General features: G+C 45.5%; 1 protein-coding gene across 1 annotated transcript in view; it reads left to right on the top strand.

Moving 5' to 3' along the window:
- Window positions 1-17513: 17513 nt before the first annotated feature.
- The window catches only part of EVL (Enah/Vasp-like), a 168912-nt gene continuing 159787 nt past the window's right edge, over window positions 17514-26638 (top strand). Inside the window, exon 1 of the mRNA XM_038743277.1 lies at window positions 17514-17691. Coding sequence (XP_038599205.1) covers window positions 17669-17691 — 23 coding nt within the window. The 5' untranslated portion in view covers window positions 17514-17668. The remainder of the gene's footprint in view (window positions 17692-26638) is intronic.

The following is a 26638-nucleotide window of genomic DNA, read 5'->3' as shown; positions in this document are numbered from 1 at the left end:
CACTCTCTAGACTGAAAGCTCAATGTGGGCAGGGAATGTGTCTCCCAACTCAGTTCTATTGTACTCTCCCAAGGGCTTAATATGCTCTGCATGCAGTAAGCACTCAATAAATATGATTGACTGATTATCCAAAATGTGCTTGCAGCCTCCATGGGGTAGCATCCCAACCCAGCCTCCAGAAGCTTAGGGAGTATGGCTCTGAGTTATGACCTGGTTACTTCTCACCTCCTGGATAAAAGCTTAAGAAAGGCTTCTTTTGGGTGGCTGTGAAGAGGCTGCAACTCTCAGAATAACAGGGGCTCCCATCAACTGAATCCATGCGTGCCGTAAAATTTCACGAGAAGCAGTGTGGTACAGTGGATAGAGCATGGGCCTGGGGGTCAGAAGTTCTATTTCAGGCTCTGCCACTTGTCTGCTGTGTGACCATGGGCAAGTCAGTTCACTTCTCTATGCCTCAGTTACCTCATCTGTAAAATGGGGATTAAGATAGTGAGCCCCATGTGGGACAGGGACTGGGTTCAACCTGATTAGCTTGTATCTACCCCAGCACTTAAAGCAGTGCCTGGCACATAGTAAGCACTTAGAAAATACCATAAAAAGGTGCACCCTTTGGAGCTATTGGTATAGAGTTGGCTCCATCTGGAAGATACTTAGAGGAAAAATGTACTTTGTAAATTTTCCCACAGGAATCCCTCTAAACTTCTCCAAGGGTACAGAGAAGCAGCATGGTCTAGTGAATAGAGCCCAAGCCTGGGAGTTAGAAGGACTTGGGTTCTACCCAGCTCCGCCACTTGTCTGCTGCATGACCTCGGGACCGTCAGTTAACTTCTCAATGCCTAAGTTACCTCATCTGTAAAATGGGGATTCATTACTTTTTAATAATGATGGCATTTATTAAGCGCTTACTATGTGCAAAGCACTGTTCTAAGCACTGGGGAGGTTACAAGGTGATCAGTTTGTCCCTCGTGGGGCTCACAGTCTTAATCCCCATTTTACAGTTGAAGTAACTGAGGCGGAGAGAAGTTAAGTGACTTGCCCAAAGTCACACAACTGACAATTGGTGGAGCCGGGATTTGAACCCATTACCTCTGACTCCAAAGCCCATGCTCTTTCCACTGCGCCACGCTGCTTCTCTACTTTTTGTCCCTCCTACTTAGACTGTGAGCCCCATGGGGGACCTGATTATCTTGTATCTACCTCAGTGCTTGGCACGTAGAAAGTGCATAACAAATACCACAGTTGTCATTATTAACTGACTTGCTCTCATTTAGTGCTTTCGGTGAGAAGGAAAAGTTTATCATAGCCATTTGGGACCTGGGTGATTGGCACCTAAAATGATCACCCGTAGAAGATGCGGGAAAACTTGCTTGAAAGTAGAGGCCGAGGAACTACAAAGCTAGCGAGACAGGTGATGGCGGTGTAATTGGAAGCGGGAAGTCCTTGACTGCTTTCGTTTCTAGGTCAGGTCAGGACGTCAAAGCCCTCAATCACAAGGCAAGGAGCGTAGCACCAGCTTACTGTGAGAATGAACCCAAGAATGAGTTGCAAACATCTGCCGCCCATCATTCTGAGATGGAGTCGTGACAACAGACTGCCAGAGCTGGCCAACAGATCAGACAATCTGCTGTTTGGTAAACTCGGGAATACAACTGAGCTCGTTGATACTGCTGTTCCCCCAAAGCAGAAGTGCACTGAGAACATTTGTGATGCAGTCTGGGGGCTCGGGAGTGGTTTCATACCAGATGGGCAGGCTGCGGCAGGCCCTGGCTGCCCAAGGAAGGGTTTGGAACTGTGGCTGACTGGTTAGCAGGTCCTGTTTTCGAGCTGCCCACCGTGGAAAGCAGTGTGGCCTAACAGAAAGAGTACGGGCTAGGGAGTTAGGGAACTTGGGTTCTTTCTATTCCCAGTTTTTCAGCTTGCCTGGTATATGTCTCTGGGCCTCGGTTTCCTCATCTTGCAAAATGAGAACCAAATACCCCCCACCCCCCTTAGACTGTGATCCCTACGTGGGACAAGGACTGTCTAACCTGATTGTTCTAACTCAATGCTAGCTCTTAGTACAGGGCTTGGCACTAGTAGGTTCTTAACAAATTCCACAATCTATTATTATGGATGATCTTGGGCAAGTCGTCTTAATATCTCTGTGCCTCAATTTCCTCATCTGTGAGGTGGGAATTAAATAGCTGTTCTCCATCCTAGTGGGACTGTGAGCCCATGTAGAACAGGGACAGTGTCTGATGTGGCTTTCTAGTACTTACCCCAGCACGTTGTACAGTGCTTAGCACATAGTAAGAGTATAACAAATGCGAACAACAAAAATGACACTATAGTAATGGGGTCAGCCAAAGAGTTTCCCTAGAAGATGTTCCATCTCAAATGCAATTTTAATAATAATAATAATTGTGATTACTGTGTGCCAGGCACTGTGCTAAGCACTGGGGTAGATACAAGTTAATTGGGTTGCACATAGTCCCCGTAGAGCTCACAGTCTTAATCTCCATTTCACAGATGAGGTAACTGAGGCAAAGAGAAGTGAAGTGACTTGCATAAGATCACAAAGTAGACAAGTGGCCGAGTTGGGATTACAATCCTGTCTCCACCACTTTTCTACTTTGTGACTTCGGGCAAGTCACTTTTCTGTGTCTGTTACCTCATCTGTAAAATGGGGATTAAGACCGTGAGCTCCATGTGGGGCACGGACTGTGTCCAATCTGATTATCTTGGATTTACCCCAGTCCTGAGATGTGCCTATCGGTGAATGGTGGCTGTTGGCTGAATGGTATCTGGGAAGGAGGAGGAGGCCTTTATGCTCCTGAAACTGTACCATCTCAGCATATCTCCTCCAAGAGGCCTTCCCGACCAAGTCCTCATTTCCTCCTCTCCCACTCCCTTCTGAGCCACCTTTACATTTGGATTTGCACCTTTTATTTACTCTTCCCTCAGCCCCACAGTACCTTCATTCATTCATTCATTCAGTTGTATTTATTGAGTGCTTACTGTGTGCAGAACACTGTACTAAGTGCTTGGAAAATACAATTCGGCAACAGGATAGACAATCAATCAATCATATTTATTGAGCGCTTACTGTGTGCAGAGCACTGTACTAAGCGCTTGGGAAGTACAAGTTGGCAACATATAGAGATGGTCCCTACCCAACAGTGGGCTCACAGTCTAGAAGGGGGAGACAGAGAACAAAACCAAACATATTAACAAAATAAAATAAATAGAATAGATATGTACAAGTAAAATAAATAGAGTAAGAAATATGTACAGACATATATACATATATACAGGTGCTGCAGGGAAGGGAAGGAGGTAAGACAGCGGGGATGGAGAGGGGGAACTCATTGTCCCTGCCCAACGATGGGCTCACAGTCTAGAAGGGGGAGACAGACAACAAAACAAAACAAGTGTCAGCAGCATCAAAATTGATAAATAGAATTATACGTATATACACATCATTAATAAAATAGAGTAATAAATATGTGCAAATATATACAAGTGCTGTTGGGCAGGGAAGGGGTTAGGGCAGAGGGAAGGAGTAGGGGCGATAGGGAGGAGGAGCAGAGGAAAAGGGGAGATCAATCTGGGAAGGCCTCCTGGAGGAGGTGAGCTCTCAGTAGGGCTTTGAAGAGGGGAAGAGAGCTAGTTTGGCGGACTTGAGGAGGGAGGGCATTCCAGGCAAGAATTAGGACTCGGGCCAGGGGTCGACACCTTTTAGACTGTGAGCCCACTGTTGGGTAGGGACTGTCTCTATATGTTGCCAACTAGTACTTCCCAAGCACTTAGTACAGTGCTCTGCACACAGTAAGCGCTCAATAAATATGATTGATTGATTGACAGGTGAGAACAAGGCACAGTGAGGAGGTTAGTGGCGGAGGGCGCGGGCTGGGCTTTAGAAGGAGGGAAGGGAGGTGAGGTTAGGAGGGTGTGAGGTGATGGAAAGCTTTGAAGCCAGCATTTATGTACATAGCAGCCATTTATTTATGTTTGTCTCCCCCGTTAGACTGTGGGCTCTTTTTTTTATGGTATTTGTTAAGTACTTACTATGTGCTGGCTTGTGCTTGTAGCATAGCTACAAGCTAGTCAAGTTGGACACAGTCTGTGTCCCATGTGGAGTTCATAGTCTTAATCCCCATTTTACAGATGAGGCAACTGAGGCCCAGAGAAGTGAAATGACATGCACACAGCAGACAAATGGCAGAGCTGGGACAAGAAACCAGATCCCCCAACACCCAGACCAGGGCTCCTTCCTCTAGGAGCAATGAACAAGTCTACCAACTCTGCTGTAGTGTACTCTTCAAGCGCTTAATATAGTGCTCTGCACACAGTAAGCACTCGATAAATATGATTGATTGATTGCCATCTCACCCAATCAGCGTATAGGTAGGTCTCCTTATGCTCTGCCATTTCCCCCATTTATAATTTCTATTATTGTTATTCTCCCTATCTAGACTATAAATTCCTTGAGCACAGGGTTCACATCTACCAACTCTGCTGTATTGTCCTCTCCCAAGTAATTAGTACCGTGCTCTGCACACAGTAAGCGCTCAATAAGTATGATCGATGGATTGAAGACGTCCTAGAAAAGTTATGATTTTGGCGGGGTTGTGAGGATCAGAAGAGCTGTGACACCTTGGGCAAGTCACTTCACTTCTCTGTGCCTCAGTTACCTCATCTGTAAAATGAGAATTAAGATTGTGAGCCCCATGTGGGACAGGGACTAAGTCCATCATGACTAGCTTGTAGCTACTCCAGTGCTTAATACAGTGCTTGGAACATAGTAAAACCTTAACAAATACCATAAAAAAATAAGATCTGGGGCATGGTGGGTTTTGAGGAGGGAGGGGGTTTCAATCAGGTGGAAGGGGTTGGAGGTGGGAGAGTCTGGAGACATAGTTCAGTTAGAAAGTGACCTTGGAGTGAGTGAAGTGTGTGAGCTGGAGAAGAGAGTTACTCTGTAAAGAAGGCTGAAACTGGTGGAGACCCTCGAAACCAGTGGCCCAAAGTGATCCCATTCTTGGTTTGGAAATCACTTCCTCTCCTGCTTCATGTGGGTTTGCTGCCCTAGATCCATTTAGGGTCTGAGCGTTCAGGATATAAGTGCTTACTATGTGCCAGGCACTGTTCTAGGCATTGGGGTGGGTACAAGCTAATCAGGTTGGGCACAGTTCCTGTCCCCCAGGGGGCTCACAGTCCTAATCCCCATTTTACAGTTGAGGTAACTGAGGCCTAGACAAGTAAAGTAACTTGCCCACAGTCACAAAGCAGAAATGTGGCGGAGCTGAGATTAGAACCCAGATCCTTCTGACTCCTGGGCCCGTGGTCTATCCATTAGGCCATCCTGCTTCTCAGGCTGCTGCTTCACTTGCTTGGGCTGCTTGTGAAGAATGCTTTCTAGTAAGAGGTCTGGAGTTAGGAGTGGCCTTACACAACAGATGAATTGAGGGAGGAAAACAAAGTATGTTGATTATCAGGAAGTGGAAATCTGCAGCAGAACAGCGATCCAAGGGGATTATGACAGCACTGAGCAGCCTTATCTTCTCTCTGCCTCTCCTTATACCCCTCCCCACCTAAATCCCTCTAATACCTCACAACTCCTGGGCACCTTTTTCGATTGGGGGTAGGTAACTCTACCCATGGGGTGGCAGCACCCATGCCCCCTTGTGCAAGCCCCTCAGGTGTGTAGGGTTTAGGTGCATTTGCATGCATGCCTGTTGCCTTTCCCTCCCCCCAGCCCCTGCATGTTTCTCCCCTCACATCCAATAGGGCAATTTTCCCTGTTTGCCAGGTCTAATCTGGGAAGGAGGGGGCAAGCTCATTTTGGGCAGGGAACATGTGTGCTAATTCCGTGGTATTGTGCTCTCCCAAGTGCTTCATTCAGTACTCTGCACCTATTGAATGCTTAATAAATACCATTGATTGATTGATTAGGAGAACGTTAAGTCCAACAGAGAGAAAGAATCAGTTCAGGAAGTAGGAGTATTGTTTTTTCTTGTTGACTCTGAAGCCAAAGGCTTCTAGGAAAAATAGCAGTCAGAGTGGAAGGAGACTGCTCTCTTCAAATTAAGAATTATTATTATTATTGTTATTGTTATTAATAATTTTTATTAATGTCTCTGAATTTGACTTTGGTTCCTAGTACAGTATAAAGAACTGGCCATTATACATACATGAGCATGCACACACACACACACACACACACACACACACACACACACACACTCTTTCCCTTTCTCCTTCCAATCAATCAATCAGTGGTATTTATTGGGTGCTTGTTGTATACCAAGCATGGTACTAAGCTCTTGGGAAAGTGCAATAAAACAGAGTTGGTAGACACAGCTTCTTCCCCTCAGGAGGTTACCCTCTACAAATCCATCCACCCAGATTTAATCATGCAGGGGTACGTCCCTGGAGCCAGACTCCAAACCCTTAGCATCCTCGAAATTCAAACTATAGGAAAGTGCATTTTTACAAAGAAATTAATAAGGTTTAGTAATTGTCCTGACCAGCCTCTGTAGAGTGAACACCCCTGATTGAGCATTCAGTTTCTATTTCTCAAAGTAAAAAGATGATCACACAGCCTAAGGGTCAACCTCTTCTTGAGAGAAGCAGTTTGGCCTGAATATGATGCCGGATTAGGCTTTGAACCTGGTCTGGATCTCTATTCCTTTTCCAACTCCGAGTTTGTGTGGCATTTGAAATGCACGTGTTCCCTGGATAGTGTCTTCTGGGCCGGGGCCCGGATACATTGCAGATTCTCAAGTGTCAGCAGTTTAGCTCTTGACATGTGGTCCCGTCCCATGGGGGTCATTCCATTTTGGGCTCTGTGAAATCCACCTGGAGAACAGCTGAATCAATCAATCAGTGATATTTATTGAGTGCTTACAGTGGGCAGAGCATTTTACTTAGCACTTGGGAGAGCACAATGTAACAGAGTTGGTAGACGTGTTTCCTGCCCACAAGGAGTTTACAGTTTAGAGTGAGCCTTGTACAGAAAAGGAATTTCCCAGTCACAAAAATCCTGATGCTCCAAGGGCTTCAAATGGCTGTTGCAAAGCCAGGCCCTTTGGGTGGAGCATTTAAACTCCTTGAGGGTAGGGATTGTGTCTACCTGTTCTGCCTTACTTACTCTCCTAAGTGCTTATTCCAGTGCTTGGCCCAGAGTAAATGCGCAACAAATATCATTGATCGATTTGACCAAATTACCAGGGAAAACTTATTGAATAGCACAGCAGTAATGAACGTGGAATGCATTCAACAACACACTGAGCGTTCCCTTTGCATTCCAGAGCAGTCATGGCATCTCCCAAAAAGCCCGTCCATTCCTGGGCAAAAGGGGCCTCAGTTACACCAGGGAGTAAATGTGGGTCTTGGGAGAATTGGAATCAAGAAATCTTAATTCAGAGTCACAGAGTCAAGGTGAGTGGGTGGAAAGATCCATTCTTTGGGTGTTTTCTAGGTTCATTCAGGTAAATGCCACGGAATTCCTAGTGATGATCAGAAAAAATTGAAGCCCATGTTGTGACTCATTTGATGTTTATGCTCAAATTTAATAGATCCTGCGATTGAGGTTGACACATTTCACTACAGACATGCTCAGCTCATCATTCATTCATTCAGTCGTATTTTTTGAGCACTTACTATGTGCAGAGCACTGTACTAACAGCTTGGAAAGTACAAATCAATTCATAACCGTATGAAGTGCCATGGGTCATTTGAGTCACTGGAGGCATTGTGAGGTTGTGGATTCAACACAGGCCTGGGAGTCAGAAGGTCATGGGTTCTAATCCATGCTGTGTAGCCTTGGGCAAATCACTCTTTTCTGTGCCTCATTACCTCATCTGTAAAATGGGGTTTGAGACTGTGAGCCCCATGTGGGACAGGGACTGTGTCCAACCCAATTTGCTTGTATCCACTCCAGCTCTTAGTACAGTGCCTGGCACATAGTAAGTGCTTAATAAATACCACAACTGTTATTATTGGAAATCCTTAGGTATACACCAGTGATAGAATTTTAGTATCCACATTACTTTCTTGATGTTTATCTAGTTGCACGTGCAGTTGGGTTTTGGGACGGTGATTTGTTCCTCCTTACTTTGAATATGGCAGCCAAATCCTGGGGGACTTGGTTAAATTGTGGAATATTGGTTAAGGCTGCTGCTTGTTTGTGATGAGGTCGTATTTAATGCTGATTAAATTAAAACAGTCCCTTAGAGTAACTGGTGTCTTTGGAGCAGTCCCATTAAGTTTGTGTAGAGAGTTGAAGTTTCTAGCAAGCCATCCAGAAGATGTTTGAGGCTGCAGGAGATTTGAATTCCTCACTAAACCACTGCCTCCTCTTTTCTTTCCCATTGCTGTCAGCAACACCACTATCCCCCATCCCAGAAGTTTGCCATCTTAGTTCATCTTTGACATCTTTCTGGTATTTACCTTAGGCTATTGATAGACTCTGAATGCTGCTGGTCTTCTCCCTAATAATAATAATAATAATAATAATAATGGTAACAAGGGCACTTGTTAAGCACTTTCTGTGTGCCAGGCTCTGTTCTAATTACTAGAATAGATATAAGTCAATCAGGTTGGGCGCAATCCCTGGCCCTCATGGGACTCGTACTCTTAATCCCCATTTTGACAGATGAGGTAACTGAGGTCCAGGGAAGTGAAGTGACTTGTCCAGGGTCACACAGCAGACGTGGCAGAGCTGGGATTAGAACCCAGGTCCTTCTGACTCCCAGGCCTGTGCTCTATCCACTAGGCCATGCTGCAAACCTTGGGCTGACCCTCCAAAAGGGCTGTCCTGCCCCCAACACAACTAGTACTTCCACAGCCCCCACCCCATCCCCTGCCCCGCTGTCCTCTTCATTTGATAGGATCTCTACACTCATGATGGGTTATTGGAGGGAAATATTAGGGATGTTAAAAAGGCCTTCCTTATGAAGGCCTGGTATCAACAAGGGCAACAGTCACACGGCTTCCTCCAATATCCTGTCTGTAAACTCATTGTGGGCAGGGAATGTGTCTGTTTATTGTTGAATTATATTCTCCCAAGCTCTTAGTACAGTGCTCTGCACACAGTAATCACTCAATAAATACAGTTGAATGGAGAAATGAATATCCTGTCACCACTGTCACAGACAAAACCCTGGGCTGGATGAAACATTAGTCTGACCCACTAATGGTGCTGCTGGTAGGGTTATTATGTTCTCAGCGAGGTTGGAACCATCGTGTCCTAACTAGAATGAGAGTGGAGAATGTTTCTTGCCTCCTAGGTCAGAAATCAGTGCAGTGCACCTTGTGAATGTTTGCTGCATAGTGAATCGACTAGAACAATTCAGTGGAATGGCTGTCCTGGTCTGGCAGGTTACAAACCCAAGATTTCCATTCCCGTGTCTTACCCTGGGGGCTAGACAGCTCTCAGGGTTGAAGACTCTTTGGCCAATGATAATAATAATTGTAATTGTTAAACACTTACTGTGTGCCTGTATTAAGTGCTGGGTTGGATACAGGCAAATTGGATTGGACACAGTCCCTGTCCCATGTGGGGCTCATAGTCTCAATCCCCGTTTTACAGATGAGGTACCTGAGGCACAGAGAAGTGAAGTGACTTGCCCAAGGTCAAACAGCAGACATGACGCAGAGCTGGAATTAGAACCCATGACCTTTTGACTCTCAGGTCTGTGCTGTATCCACTATACCTTCCATCAGGGGAATATGGCCTCATATTGCACTCAGATCACTGACCTCTGGCCATTTGATATCGCCCCAACTTCGCCCCAACCCCACAGCACTTAGGTACATATCTTTAAATTATAAATTACTTATATTAATGTCCATCTCCCCCTCTGGGCTGTAAGCTCACTTTGGGCAGGGAACATGTCTGCCAATTCTGTCATATTATACTCTCCCAAATACTTAGTTCAGTGCTCTGCACAGAGTAAGCGCTTAATAAATCCCCTTGATGGATTGATTGCCTTGATGATATGCCAAGGATGTCGAGAAGCAGCATGGCTCAGTGGAAAGAGCACGGGCTTTGGAGTCAGAGGTCATGGGTTCAAATCCTGCTCCGACAATTGTCAGCTCTGTGACTTTGGGCAAGTCACTTCACTTCTCTGTGCCTCAGTTACCTCATCTGTAAAATGAGGATTAAGACTGTGAGCCCCCCGTGGGACAACCTGATCACCTCATAACCTCCCCACCGCTTGGAGCAGTGCTTTGCTTATTAAGTAAGCACTTAATAAATGCCATCATTATTATTATTATTATTATGTTTCCTTAGTGGGTAGCCCCCATGGGGGGACTGGCCTCCACGGGAGTTGGAGGCCAAGGTCCTGACATCCAGGGTAGATTTAATCCAGCTCATCGGTGTCCCCGAACCATCTGCAGCTTAATGCCGGGATGGAGACTGAAAAGTCATCTTATCGGGGGCCCCTCAGGAACCAGGTTGGAACCACTTGCCTGACTCCAGAACGCACACACCTTGGAGGAATTTGGGAATGATGAACAGGAAGTGGGTCTTTTTCCTCACCTTGTTCCCCATGAGCTAGTGGAAAGGGTGACTTCTTTCCTCCAGAGGTTCCGGATGGGCTCCTGGGCTCTGAGCTTCTTCCCTGGCTTCTCCCGTTCACAGGAGGCAGCCCTGGTTCGACAGCGCCTCTCAGAGAGTGGCGAATGCAAAAGAGTTACATCCGAGGAGGCGTGGGTGGACTTGGGTTTGGGGTGTAATCGGGATCATTAATTAGTGCATCTAAAATTAAGATTCATGTCGAGTGACTCAGCTGAATCCCATCTTCTAAGAAAATCACTTCACCGGATCTTCAAGTTTTCCAACGAGGGCTGGGTTGGCTAGGAAATTCTCCTGGGGCAATGAGGTGAGAACAGAGTAGTTGAGGGCCTTGTTTGAGGATGGGAAGCTCTTTTTATTTCATTCTCAGTGTGGCTGTCCATGCTGTCTCTGAACTGGGCCAGCCCAAGTGGGTTTTCCCTGGGATCCCTGCAGGCCAGTCCATCCCACCCCTCCCTGCCTTAACCCCACTAATGGCCCCTAAATCTGGACCTTAGGAAAACCAGTTTGGGCATGGTCTGTGGTGACTTCCCACCCAATCACCCTCCTCTGGTGGGACAAGGTCTTAGTCTTTCGAGGCAGTTATGTGCATCCCTCTAATGTGGGAATTTTTAGGGCACTATCTATAGTTTATTATATCTGCAATTCATTTATTAAATCTGTAATTTATTTACTATATCTATAATTTATTGTATCTGCAATTTACTTATTATATCTGTAATTGATTTATAGTAAAGTCTGTCTCCCCATCTAGCTCATTGTGGGCAGGGAATGTCAACCAACTCTGTTATATTGTACTCTTCCAAGTGCTTTGTACAGTGCTCTGAACAGAGTAAGTGCTCAATAACTATGATTGATTGGCATTTTTTTCCTAAAATTTCACACCAGCTGTTTCATTGTGTCCTCACAACATCCCATTGAGGAGAGACAGGAATTATTATCGTCATTTGACAGTTGAGGAAACTAAGACCCAGAAAGGTTAGGCAGTTTTCCCAAGGTCACAGATCATGCCAATGGGGGTGCTGGGTCTAGCCCTTTTTGTCTCCCAAGTCCTTGTTCTTTCCACTATGCTATACTGCCTCACAACCCTGTGGAAGACTCAGGCAATGCCCCATTAAACCCCCAAAGAGGACCTTTGCTGGACCACATCAATCAGTCAATCACTCAATCAGGGGTATTCATTGAACTCTTACAATGTGGAGAGCACTGTACTATACTAAGCCCTTGGGAGAGTACAGTACAACAGCCCTGGCAGACACTTTCCTGCCCCCACAACAAGCTTATACTCTGGAGGGGGAGACAGACATTCATATAAATAATTTATAATATAGACTTTATAGATATAAAGAAGCAGTATTGCCTAGTGGTTAAAGCATGGGCCTGGGAGTGAGAAGGACCTGGATTCTAATCCCAGCTCCACCACTTGTCTGCTGTGTAACCGTGGGGAAGTCGCATCACTTCTCTGTACCTCAGTTACCTAATCTGTAAAATGGGGATTAAAACTGTGAGCCCCATGTGGGATATGGATTATGTCCAAGCTGACTATTGTGTATCTTAGAATAGTGCCTGGCATATAGTAAGCGTTTAACAAGTACAATTGAAGAAATGATAAATATATGTACATTAGCGCTGTGGGGCCGAGGGTGGGTGAATATCAAATGTCCAAAGGGAACAGATCCAAGAGCACAGATGACGCAGGAGGGAGCGGGAACTTGGAGAAAAGAGGGCTTAATTAGGGAAGGCCTCTTGGATGAGATATACCCTTAATAAGGCAATAATAATAATAATAGTGGTGGTGGTATTTGTTAAGTGCTTACTATGTATCAAGCTCTGTATTAAGTGCCGAGGTAGGTGCGAAATAATCAGGTTGGACACAGTTCTTGTCCCATATTGTCCCGCAGACTAAACAAAACTATACTAACCCAGAAATACTTTTACTGGCAAACATTGAGGAAGCCGATAGATAAACTCCCAGACTAAACCCTACTTTTCCTCTGCTCCCCCTCCCCATCTCCCCTTTGCTTTACCCCCTCCCCGCCCCACAACAATTGTGTATCTATGTACATATTTATAATTATAATTCCATTTATTTTTGTTAATGATGTGTATTTATCTATAATTCTTTTTATTTATAATGATGCAACTGATGCCTGTTAACTTGTTTTGATGTCTGTCTCCCCACGTTTAGACTGTGAGCCTGTTTTGAGCAGGGATTGTCTCCATTGCTGAATTTTACTTCCCAAGTGCTTAGTACAATGCTCTGCACACAGTAAGAATTCAACAAATACGATTGAATGAATGAATAAGCAAACTACCCCTGATTTCTACTCCTCTGGCCCTGAGATTGATACCCATTTGTAAAATTGAGCAAGTACTGCTGCTTGTCACTCCTTTCAAGAATCCTGAAATTGTCATTCTTTTGTTACTAGCAGCTAAAACACCCATTCACTGCAATTGACCTGGGAAGACAGGAGTCTGGGTTTCTAATCCAAGTTCAGTCAGCTGCTTGCTGTGTGACTCTGCCAAGTGCTCTGCACATAGTATGTGCTCAAAAAATACCATTGATAATGATGACCTTTGGGCTTAACTTTTCTCAGTTTTCCACCTCTGCAAAATGAAAATTAAATTCCTGTTCTCCCTCCCCCTTACACTGTGAACCCTATGCAGAGACTGTGTTGGGGCTGGATACAGTGTATCCACTCCACTATTTATAACTCTCCCAAGCACATACTACAGTGCTCTGCATACAGTAAGTGCTCAATAAATTCTGTTTATTGACTAGTAGAATGCTTGGCATATAGTAAGTGCCTCATAAATAACATTATTGTTGCTATTATGACCTCCTGGATAACTTTGGGCAAGTTATTTAACCTCTCTGAGCCTTAGTTTCCTCATCTGTCAATTAAGGATAATAATTCTTGTCTCTCCTCAGTGGGGTTTTATGAGGATAAAATGAAATAACTGGTGTGAAACTTTAGGGGGAAAATGTCAATCAATCGTATTTATTGAGCATTTTCTCTGAGGAGAGTATTGTACTTAGCGCTAGGGTCAATACAGTGCAATCAGATCAGACAGTCTCTGTCATACGTGGGACTCAATCTAAGGGAGAGACTGGGCATTTAATCCCCATTTTACAAATGAGAGAAATGAGGTACAGAGGACTTAGGTCATTTTCCCTTGGGAAGTGCAGATAGATGGTGGAGCAGGGATTAGAACCCATGTCTCCCGATTCCCGATCTTGTGCGCTTTCCACTAGGCAACACTGCTTCTCTAATTGCAGCTTCTGGCCCTGTTTTTGCTTTGCCTCCATGGGTCACGATCTCTGTGTCCTAAAGTTCCTGCTCAAAATGAGTCACTTCTCTTCCGATGCAGTTTGCCCTGCTGGTCTGTATGTGATGATTGATCCTTGTTTCAGTTAATCAATGGTACTTATTGAGTGCTTACTGAGTGCAGAGCACTGTACTAAGTGCTCACTAGCATACACAGCAATAAATTGGTTTGGAAACGATCCCTGCCCACAAGTCTTCAAGCAGCGTGACCTAGTGGCTGGGAGTCAGAAGGGTCTAGGTTTTAATCATGGTTCTACCACTTGTCTGCTGTTTGTCCTTGGGTAAGTCACTTAACTTCTCTGTGCCTGTTACCTCATCTGTAAAATGGGGATCAAGACCGTGAGCCCTACATGGGACATATACTGTGTCCAACCTGATTAGCTTGTATCTACCCCAGTACTTAGTACAATGCATGTCGCATAATAAATACTGAACAAATGCCATAAAATAAAGGTCTAGAGTAAGAGATGGGATGCAATGTTGTCTGATGTTTTGTTTCCCTGTATCCTTTTTTATGGAACTTGTTAAGCACTTACTATGTGCCAAGCACTGTACTAAGTGCTGGAAAAGATACAAGGTTATCAGACCAGACACAGTCATTGCCCCACATGGGGCTCATTATATCCAGCCTAAGTAGGAGGGTGGAGGACTTATCCTTCAAAAGTTTCCTCTGTCCTCCTGGCTCTCAGTTTCCCCATCTCAGTTCACCGTACATAGCAACCGTTTGGGTGTCTGAGCTCACGTAGAGTAGGGCAAGCGGCAGTCTCGGTGTTCACATGTGGTTGTCGGTGGGGTCTCAGTGCTCTGCACACAGTAAGTGCTTAATAAATATGATTGAATGAATGAATAAAAGGGCAGGAGGGACTTGAGTGGTTCCCTGGATCATCAATCAATCAGTATGTATTGAGCACTTACTGTGTGCAGAGCACTTGACTAAATGCTTGGGAGAGTACAGTATAAAAGAGTTGGTAGACATGTTTCCTGCCTCTGGCCTGGAATGTCCTCCCTTGTCATTTCTGATAGACAGTTACTCCCCCCGGCCCCAACCTTATTGAAGGCACATCCCCTCCAAGAGGGCTTCTCTGACTAAGCCCCACATTTCCTTGTCTCCCACTCCCTTGGTACCCAAGGGACAAACGACTGATCTTTGAGGACAGACCGAGATCTAGGCAGCTGATGGCACTGCAGCGAGCAAGGGAGGCCATTTACATCCTGACATTGGCGTCGAGTGAGCAGTTCCCACCAGGAAGCACCGTGACTTTTTCTCCCTCCTTGACAACATGCCGCTTGTGCTCCCACTTCCACCTCCCCTTGGTCCCCCTATACACAACCCGCTCTGTTCTAGGGCACTGCTAGGGGGGCATCAGCCACACAGAGGAGTCCATCCCCCAGCTCCGGGCCAACTGTGACCTCTCGACGGAGGCCCCTCTCCATCCTCCGAGGCTGGGACAGTGGCCGTGAGTCAAACTCCAAAACAGTGCACAGCCTCTACTGGGGCATAGCAAGGTTTTGCACATGTCTTGCACATGGAAGCAGTGTGGCTCAGTGGAAAGAGCCCGGGCTTTGGAGTCAGAGGTCATGGGTTAAAACTCCAGCTCCGCCACTTGTCAGCTGTGTGACTTTGGGCTAGTCACTTAACTTACCTGGGCCTCAGTTACCTCATCTGTAAAATGGGGATGAAGACTGTGAGCCCCACGTGGGATGACCTGATCACCTTGTAACCTCCCCAGCACTTAGAACAGTGCTTTGCACATAGTAAGAGCTTAATAAATGCCATTATTATTATTATTATTATTACTGCCATGAGGGTTCCGCAGCCTTGGCCTGCTCCCGTGCCCAAACCAACTATTTTGGCCACGGGGGATGGGCGAGGGACCGTGGATGGTTCAGTGCAAACCCTCATCACTACTCTAGACTGTAAGCTCATTGTGGGCAGGGAATGCTTCTGTTTATTGTTGTGTTGTACTCTTCCAAGCATTTAGGACTGCCCTCTGCACACAGTAAGTGCTCAGTAAATACGATTGACTGACTAAATGATGAAAAGCCTAGCCAGCGCCTGTCCTTCAGGTGGCAGGACACCACAGGTTTTGCCCTTGAAACTGAAGACAGCCATGGGGGCTGTGTCAGATTTCTGTTCTGTTCACTTAACTTCTCTGTGCCACACTTCCCTCATCTGTAAAATGGGGATTAAGACTGTGAGCTCCACGTGGGACAGAGACTGTGTCCAACCCGATTTGCCTGTATCCACCCTGGTACTTAGTACCGTGCCTGGCATATAGTAAGTGCTTAATAAATACCATACTTATTATTATTATCTCCCCCATCCAGTGCTAAGTGGAGCTCAGTTTCACACCAAAACTCTGGCAGAATTGTCCATCTGCCTTCAACTAGAGAGACCCAGATAATTGAGGTCAGGAGGAATTGTGGGACCCAAATTCTCCAGGTGATTTTTTTTTTAATGAAATTTGTTAAGTGCTTACTATGTACCAGGCACCGTGCTAAGTACAGGGACAGATCAATCAATCAATCGTATTTATTGAGCGCTTACTATGTGCAGAGCATGAGTGCTTGGGAAGTACAAGTTGGCAACATATAGAGACAGTCCCTACCCAACAGTGGGCTCACAGTCTAGACAGATACGAGATTATCATGTTGGACAAGGTCCTTGTCCCACATGGGGGCTCACGGCCTTAATCTCCATTTTACAGTTGAAGTAACAGAGGCACAGGGAAGTGAAGTGACACTTTGGCCTAAGTGGATTTAGGTCCCACAGCAGACAAGCTGAGGAACCAGAATTAGAACCTATTTGCTAGTGGAGATCCAGCCCTGAGGTGGTGCTATTATTTTGAAAGTCTCTTCCCCTGTCTCCAACACCCAGGGATGTAAAATCATTTTCACAAATAAACTTTCCAAGCCAGTGACGAAGCTGAAGCCAGAACCAGGACTTAACATCTGGGGTTTTAACAATTCATTCATTTTGAAGAATTTCCAGGTGGCTGTTTCACTTCCTCTAGCTTCAGGCCTTCCTAGTTTGCCCTGAGGGATTATTCGGCTCGCTGGCTGGGGCTTGGGGGGAGGACTCGATAGGAAGACCCTCAGCCCCATTCTCTCTCACTGTGGGGCAACTGAACTCCGGATTTTATCCTGCTGTAGTCAGTGGTGCGGAGGGGCTGGTCTGCCCACCACAGCCAAGCTGGGCCAGGATTCTCCAAGATGAATTGCTTTTGAAAGTGAGTCTGAACTGCTGCCCCTGGCAGAAAGTTCATTCGCAGGATTGGCAATTCAGGTGAACCATGACGGCACAGACAAGGTAAGGAAGTGAGGTGGATGGAGTTGACGGATTGCTAACATTTAAAGCTCCCATTTTGCACATTTCCTTTTTAGCCCCCTCTCCCCCTCCCACATTGGCGTGGTTTTTGATGCAAAATCCCTTAAAAAAAAAAAAAAAAGGAATCTAAGCTGTGACCCCGTCACCATTGCCTTGACTTGAATAATGGAGATATCAGGCCGTATTGGGAGTAGACTGCATTAATCAGACTTGCTGGAATGATCACATGGTTTTCTATGTCCTGTCTCTGTTAGCTGCTGCATGTCAGCAGCTGGCTCAGCAGGAGACTGCAGGCCAGCCGCCTCGGCATCAACCTTTCCCTTCACAGTATTTCAAAGCTACTGTTTCTGGACCATGCATCTTGCAGCCATCTGACCAACTAAATGGTGCTTTTCGGCGTGAAGAAGATTATTTTCAATTTCAAGGAAATTGTGTGGTTCCTAGGCCATGTTTGCATTTGAAGAATTCAGGTAGGCTTTCTGTTTCCTCCAACAGCCTGCTGGCTTTTTGTTCCTGCAAGGTTTTTGCTGTGTAATGTCAGCTTAGGATCCAGTTAGTTCTTTCGGGCAGAAAGATCTCTTTTTTTCCTCCTTGCGTTTTGCGGTGTTTCCTCCATGCATTGTGAGCAGTGGGTTAAGATGATATCCAGGTAAATGGTCGCTAACTGAATGTTGATCTGCCAGCTGGATAATTTATTATATCTCATAAGAATCTAAGAGCCATACTGTCCGTGGCTGGAAGTACAGTATTGAGTTATAAATACGAAATCGAGTCTGCGCTGCCAGAAACCGGTCTGGGTTATTTTTGTTCTTTGTAAACCTGGAGGATTCTTGTGCTGAAAGAGAAAATGCTAATTGTGGTAGTTATGGAAGAGAATGTTGAGTCTCCGAATAGATGAGCTTTGATTTATGTCGTGGTGTTGCTTGTTTTTAATAATGTTATGGCCATGGAATTCTTTGTGAGGCACAGTGATTGTGTTTCCTGAATGGGAGTTCCCTTGCCTTTGCAGCTGCTGCCATTATTAATGTTCAAAATTAGCATCTTTTGTGATTCCGTCTTGCTCCTATTCTTTTCATTGCTTCGCTTCAAACCCATCCTTAAGCAGGACTGTGTGGAGGTCTGTTTTGATAGGCACGGTTTTTAAAAGATGAATTGAAAGAAGAATGAATGTCAGAGGAGCAGACCTGTTTAGTGCATGTTTGTACCTGATACCAGACCAATGATACTAGATTTCTAAACCTCTGAAGTCTTTTTTTTTCTTTTTTAAAGACTGATTTACTCCTCCTTTTGCTCTATAGTATAAGAATGCCAGGTAAAATCAGCATCCTCAATAGCTTTTCTCATCTGAAGCATTCCACCCTATAAAAACAAAATATAAACAAGCAGAATGTCGCTCCCAAATCTCCAGATCTCTGTAAGGGGAAAAACTGAGTTTTTGGGTGCAAGGGGGCTGGTTTTCCTAAGAAAGAGGAGCTTGTTGTAGTAAGATCCTGCTTTTCTGTTCCCTAAATTTCATGGTTGTGGGTAAATTAGGGGACTGCCTGCCCTTTCCCTCCCCCCCCCCCCTCCAAATCCATGTTGCCAGGGCTCTGAGAGGCCCGGGCAGTGACGTTAAAGCGGGGAATTTGGATGATGGCCAAGGAGGACGGCGTTGGCACCCTGGCACTGTGAAGAATATGAAGCAGTCTCTGCGGCCAACAAGCTGACGGCTAGAGTGGAACTACATGAGCAGTGCAGCGGGGTGCTGCTCCCAACCCACACTATGGAACAGAAGGAAGAGACCCTAGGCACTTGAGCACACCCAAGATAGGGAGATTCCAGTGCCCCTGCCCACAGCGTTTTATGGTCAGGTGTTAGGGAGGTAGCAATAATGGTATTTATGAAGCGCTTACGGTATACGGAGTACAGTACTAAGCACACTGTCTCTGGCCCTCCGAGGGACACAGAATCTAAGAATAGAAGGGGAAAGAGCGGAATGACAACAAATACGAAAGATACATAGAGAAGGAGTGTGGCCATTGGAAAAGAGCATGGCTTGGGAGCCAGAGGACCTGGGTTCTAATCCCAGGTCTGCCACTTGTCTGCCATGTGACTTTGGGCAAGTTATTTCACTTAACTCTTCCTCAGTTAATTCATCTGTAAAATGGGAATTAATTCCTACTCCCTCTTACTTAGACTGTGAACCCCATGTGTAACACGACTGTTTCCAGTGTGATTAAAGAAAGCAACATGTCCTAGTGGAAAGAGCACGAACCTGGGAGTCAGAGGACATGAGTTCTAATCTTGACTCTGCCACATGTTTGCTGTGTGACCCTGGGCAAGTCACTGCGCTTTCCCATGCCTCAATTCCCTCACCTATAAAATGGGGATCAAGACCGTGAGCCTTATGCGGGATTACCTTGTATCTACCCCAGTGCTTAGAACAGTGTTTGGCATTGACACATAGTAAGCACTTAACAAATACCATAATTATTATCGTTACTATTAACTTATATCTACCCCAGTGCTTAGAACAATGCTTGCATTGGCACATAGGAAGCACTTAACAAATACCACAATTATTATTATTAATTTGTATCTACCACAGTGCTTAGAACAATGCTTGGCACATAGTAAGTGCTTAACAAATACCATAATCATCATTATGAAAAATAATTATCATAATAAGCTCTGGACCGATAAAGCATTTAACATAAACCAGGACAATAGACTAAGTGGAAATCAAAAGAAGGGTACTGTGGCTAGAGGAGGTGAATTGCAGGCTTCTCACCGCACAGCAGAGCTTAGGTGGGTGAGGTTAGTTTTCAACCACTTACCCTGGTCCGTTAAATTTTAAATCTGCCCTCCAGGCTCACCAAGGGTCAAATGGAAGAAGGGTCCTGAGGACAGGACCCTCTAGGATGTTAGCCCCCCGTGAGCAGGGAACATGTCTAACAACTCTGTTAGAATATACTCTCCCAAGCTCTCAGTATAGTGCTGTGCACACAGTAAGTACTCAAGAAATGCCATTGATTGAGAACTTGCAATCCTCTTATAGCCACCTTGCCCACCAACAGGTTGGACCTCCCTCCAAACATCTTATGTAGCCTCCCTGTTTTGTATCCTTGAAAACTATTTTTTGAATGCTTACTCTGATCATGATCATTACTGATCATGTCTCTTTTAGGAAGCCTTCCATGACACCTCCTCCACCCTATTTTTCCTCCTTACTGTCTCACCCCACTTAGTCCTACCCCTACACAACTTATTTCATAGCCTTATACTCAGTTGCTTCCCTTACCTGTAATTTATTTGATCTCTCTCCCCAGCTAGGCTATAAACTCCTTTGATGATAGAGATCGTGAATACCAAGTCTGTTGAATCTATCAGTGGTGTTCAGTGAGCACTTACCATGTGCTGAGCACTATACTAAGTGCTGGGAGAATATAGTACAACAGAGTTGGTAGACATGTTCCCTGACCACAAGGAGCTTACAGTCTAGAACTCTCCTGAATTCTTGGTACAGTGATCTGCCCACAGAAAATGCTCAATAAATATCACTGACTGACTAATTACTAAATGCTTGGAAGAATACAATGGAGTTGGTTGGGAGAACTCCCTGCAGAATTTTATTCTGAATAACCACATGTTTCAGGATGGTCAAACTTACTTATCTGCACCATTCCAGTGACACATGGATGAGAAATGGCAATGCTGGGCAGTAGTGAAGATCTCAAGAAGCTCAAGGGCCGGAACACTGTGCTTGAGAGACATGTCTCTCTTTGGTTTTAGAGAAGGGACGTCTACTGTCCTAAGACACTTTGCCAGGGATGGAGATTTGGCTATTCATCTGTGGTCTAGTGGATAGAGCATGGGAATCGAAAGGACCTGGGTTCTAATCCCAGCTCTACCACTTGTCTGCTGTGTGACTTCTCTTGGCCTCAGTTACCTCATCTGTAAAATGGGGATTAAGGGTGTGTGTGGGACAGGGACTGTGTCCAACTTGATCATATATCTACCCCAGAGCTTAGAACAGTGCTTGACACATAGTAAGCCTTAACAAATACCATTTTTATTATTATTATTAGAAACTGAGTTCAGAAATCTACATAGAAGTTCAAAATCCTAGGTCAATCCAGGCAGCACCAGTTGATGAGTGTTTCCAACAGAGGATGAGCGATCTTGGGTACATTTCCACTGCCACGTTCCCAAGCACCCAAAGCTGGTGTCCATGGGGGCAAGAGACATGCCCCCAGAGTGCCCATCCTAGGCCCAGGAAGGAGGTAACATGTCCGAGGTTGGGGCCTGCCATTTTCAATCAATTCACAGTATTGATTGCAGAGCACTTGCCTAAACAGTTGGGAGGGGAAAACAGAAGCAAATGTATGTTCCCTGCCTTCAAGCAACTTACAGAAATGATTAATGAAGAGTGGGATCAGGAGGATGAATGAGGATGTAACCGATAGTAGAATGAATTTGTCAGGTTGAAATTGCTGGGAAAATAATTTAATGTACATTTAGACAACAGAACTGAAGATGGGCAGAAAGTCAATGAATGTTAGCAATTAGGATTTATGAATTATGTGGGGAAGGCTTTCTGGAGAAGCTGGGATTTTAGGAGGGCTTTGACACCGGGGAGAACTGTGTCTGGCAGATTTTGATGGGGACCAGGCATTCCTGGGGGAATAGCATGAGCAACGCATCTGAGGAAGGAGAGTTGGGAAGGAGGGATGATTAGGTGATCCAGGGATTCACAGCTCCCACACCCTGGACTCAAAGATGGCAGCATCCCCAAATTGTTGGGGCACACTCAGGGGTCCCTCGAGCCCAGCTGGGAACCACAAGCCCATTCCAGTCAGAACCCAGTTTCGCTTGGGTGCCATCGGCAAAGTCGGGTGGTGGGATCAGCTGGGCCAGCTGAATGGAGTGTATTTAGACCATGCACCCCGGGGAGTCCAAGAAACCGATACATTGAATTATGGGCATTTCTGACAGAGGCAGCAAGTCTCATCATGGCTGGGGAGGCAGACCTTAAACCCGGGAGGAAACAGCAGATTCACTGTGGGCAAACCAAAGGAAGAGGATCTTGCTTCTGTCCAGAAGCCAGTGACACCTGCAGCTTCTCTGCCGGAGGGGGACAGGAATGTGGAGCAGCTGCAGGAAAGAGGAGAAGCGGGATACTGTAACCAGCGTTCTTCCTCAGGTACAGAGGGTCAGCGTCTCAGTGATTGGGTCCAATTCCAAGGGCTTTTTCCAGCTCTTCAGGGAACTGAGTCATGTGGAGTTTTCATTTTCTGAGGAGATTTTCTTGTTGGGAAGCTCAGAGGGCCCAGTCAGCTCTGTCTTCCCAAGGAAGAGGTTTGTTCAGCCTCAAAAACTATACAGCCTCACACCTATAGTTACTTTTCTTTAGAAAGAGGTAGATGCTTTCAAGCTGTTTGCTCTGTCATGAAAACATGGGAGATTCATTTTACAGGCTTTTTCTACCTTAAGAAAGCATTTTTTTCTGGTGTTTGTTAAGCGCTTACTAGGTTCCAGACACTGTTCTAAGTGTTGGGGTAGATATAAAATAATCAGGTTGGACACAGTTCATGTCCCAACTGGGGCTCACAATCTTATTCACCATTTTACAGATGAAATAACCAAAGCACAGAGAAGTGAAGTGACTTGCCCAAGGCCTCACAGCAGACAAGTGGAGGAGCCAGGTTTAGAACCCAGATCCTCTGACTGCCAGGTGCTAGGCCACATTGCGTCTCACTGCAAGGACACTCTTTAGTTCTTCCACGTGGACAGGGATCATGTCTACTCTATAGCCCACTGTTGTGTAGGGACTGTCTCTATATGTTGCCAACTAGTACTTCCCAAGCACTTAGTACAGTGCTCTGCACACAGTAAGCGCTCTATAAATACGATTGATTGATTGATATGCTCCCAATCGCCTAGTACTGTGCTGTATTCAGATTAAGTACTCAATAAATATCATTGATTTGCACGTTTTCAGCAGACGTTTTGAATAGGATTCTGGTAGGAAATTAGGGAATATTCTTCCTGCTATACAGACTCATCTGCTTGGAACACAATGCAGTGTTGAAAGAAGTGGTTGGGCACATAAAGTAGCTTCAGTCAAGTTGCCCATACTGTAATGTGAGTTTTTCTAACGTGAAGTTTATCAAGAATATAGCCCTCATGTTAAGGGAGAACTGAGTGTTATCCATCAGGGAATAACAATGACATTAGATAAGCAAATCCTGTCTGCTGAGCCCTGAGATCAATCAATCATCTTTAATGAGTGCGTACTATGGGCTGAGCACTGTATTAAGCACTAGGGTGAATTCTGCGGACATTGTAAACACAATCCCTGCCCTCAAGGAGCCCGCAAACCAATCTATCAGTGGCATTTATTGAGCACGGTCTGTGTGCAGAGCACTGTACTAAGCGCTTGGAGAGTATTAAATACAGGAGTTGGTAATGATAATAAATAATATTTAAGTTCTTACTATGTGCCAAACATTGAACTAAGTGCTGAAGTATGTTCAAGAGAATCAGGTCCCACATGGGGCTCACAGTCTAAATAGGAGGGAGAACAGCTACTGAAGTCCCATTTTGCAGGTGAGGGAACTGAGGCACAGAGGAGTGAAGTGATGTACCCAGGGTCACACAGCAGGCAAGTGGTGGAGCCAGGATTAGAACCCAGGTCTTTTGGCTCCCAGCCCGTGCTCTTTCTTCTAGGCCACAATAATAATAATAATGGTATTTGTTAAGCACTTACTATGTGCCAAGCACTGTTCTTGCAACCCAACTGTGCTTGGTAGACATGTTCCCTGAGCACAAGAAGCTTACAGTCTAGAGAGGCAATCAGACACTGAAAGTAAATTATGGATATGTGCAGAAGTGCTTTGGGGGTGAGGGTGAGGTGAATATCAAGTACTTAAAGGGTACAGATCCAAATTCCAGGATGACAAGGAAGGGAGAGGAAGTAGGAGAAATGAGGGTTTAGTCAGGGAAGGCTTCACGGAGGAGATATGATTTTAATAAGCATTCCAGTCATATTTATTGAGCGCTTACTGTGTGCAGAGCACTGTATAAAGTTCTTGGGAGAGTACAATATAATAGACACATTCCCTGCCCATAGTGAGCTTACAGTCTAGAGGAGGAGGTAGACATTAAAATAAATAAATGAATTGAGATATGGACATAAATGCTGTGGGACTGGGAGGAGAGATGAATAAAGGGAACAAGTCAGGGTGATGCAGAAGGGAGTGGGAGAAGAGGAAAGGAGGTCTTAATCAGGGAAGGCCTCTTGGAGGAGATGTGCCCTCTATAAGGCTCTGAAGGGGAGGAAAATCAGATATAAGGAGGGAGAACATTCTAGGGCAGAGGCAGGACATGAGCGAGAGGTCAGCAGTGAGATAGATGAAATCGAGGTACAATGAGAAGGTTTGCATTAGAAGAATGAAGTGTGTAGGCTGAGTTGTAGTAGGAGAGAGGAGAGTAGGAGGGGGCGAGGTGATTGAGGGCCTTAAAGTCAATGGCAAGGAGTTTTTATCTGATGCAGAAGGTGATGGGCAACCACTGGAGTTTCTTCAGGAGTGGGGAAATATGTTCTGAATGTTTTTGAAGAAAAATGATCTGGGCACCAGAGTAAAATGTGAACTGGAGGTTTGTTTTGTTGTCTGTCTCCACCTTCTAGACTGTGAGCCCGTTGTTGGGTAGGGACCGTCTCTATATGTTGCCAAATTGTACTTTCCAAGTGCTTAGTGTAGTGTTCTGCACACAGTAAGCGCTCAGTAAATACGATTGAATGAGTTAATGAAAGGCTGATAGAGTAAACAAGGCGGGATAGGATAAGTGATTTGATTAACATGGTAGCAGTTTGAATGGAGAGGAAAGGGCAGATATAGCGATGTTGTGAAGGTGAAACCAATGAGATTTAGTGATGGATTGAATACGTGGGTCGAATTGAGAATGAAATGAGCATGACGTAGTGGATGGATCATGGGCCTGGGAGCCAGAGAGTCATGGGTTCTAATGCTGGCTCCACCACTTGTCAGCTGTGTGACCTTGAGCAAGTCACTTTACTTCTCTGTGCCTCATTTACTTCATCTGTAAAATGGGGATTAAGACCGTGAGCCCCACATGGGACTGGGTCCAACCTGATTTGCTTGTATCCATCCCAACATTTAGTACAATGCCTGACATATAGTAAGTGCTTAAATACCAGAGTTATTATTATTATTATTATTTTGAGAGAGAGAGGAGTCAAGGATAACACCAAGGTTATGGGCTTGTGAGACATGAAGGATGGTGGTGCCATCTACAGTGTTGGTTAAGTCAGGAGGGGAACAGGGTTTGGGTGGGAGGATAAGTTCTGCTTTAGACATAATAAGTTTGAGGTGATGGGAGGACATCCAAGTACAGATATCTTGAAGGCAGGAGGAAATGTGAGACTGCCGAAAGGGTGAGAAATCTGGGCTGGAGATGTAGATTTGGGTAACATCTACATAGAGGTGGTAGTTGAAGCCAAGGGAGCGACTGAGTTCTCCAAGAGAGTGGGTGTAAATGGAGAATAGAAGGGGATCCAGAACTAAACTCTGAGGGACACCCACACTTAGGGGGTGGGAAGCCGAGGAAGCACCATGATAGAATGAACAGCCAGAGAGAGAAGAGGAGAACCTGGAGAGGAAAGTGTCAGTGGATAAAATTTCCAGAAGAAGGGGGTGGTCGACCATTTCGAAGGCAGCTGAGAGACCAAGGAGGATTAGGATGGAGTAGAGGCCATTGGATTTGGCAAGAAAGAGGTCATTGGTGACCTTTGAGAGACCAGTTTCTGTGGAGTGAAAGGGATGGAAGAGAGATTGGAGGGGGTCAAGAAGAGAATTGGAGGACAGGAACTTGAGACAGTGGTTGGATAAGAATGGTAGGAGGGAGATGGGGAGATAAATGGAGGGAACTGTGGGGGTCAAGCCTTTTTTAAAAAATAGAGGAGAATGTTTGAAAGCAGTGGGAAAGAAGCCATTGGAGAGCTAACAGTTGAAGATGGCAATTAGGGAGGGAAGAAGGGAGAGGGCAGGTGTTTGATAAGGTGTGAAGGAATGTGGTCAGATGTGCAGGTGGAGGGGTGGATTTTGAGAGAAGGCAGAAGATCTAGAGATAGTGCTGGGGAAGATGGGAGAGTTGAAGAAGGGGCAGGAATGGGAAGGGATGCAGGGGGAGGTGAAGCATGATGCTAGGACAGGATTACAGTGATGGGGAAGGAAAGAGGGGTGGGGTGGTGCAAGGGGTGGGGAGGGGTCGGGTGGCAGTGTGGGAGGTGTGGTGGGAGTGGAGGGAGGACTGGGATGAGTAGACTGGAGCTGGGGGATTTAAGACCCATGGTCCGGTCAGTGAAGTTTAAGCACTGGGGTGAGGTAAAATACAGCAATAACTTCTTAATCCGGT

Source organism: Tachyglossus aculeatus, chromosome 1, assembly GCF_015852505.1.
Source record: "Tachyglossus aculeatus isolate mTacAcu1 chromosome 1, mTacAcu1.pri, whole genome shotgun sequence".
Taxonomy (NCBI): domain Eukaryota; kingdom Metazoa; phylum Chordata; class Mammalia; order Monotremata; family Tachyglossidae; genus Tachyglossus; species Tachyglossus aculeatus.
Note: the sequence above shows the minus strand (reverse complement) of the source record. Positions and strands in the feature narration are given on the sequence as shown.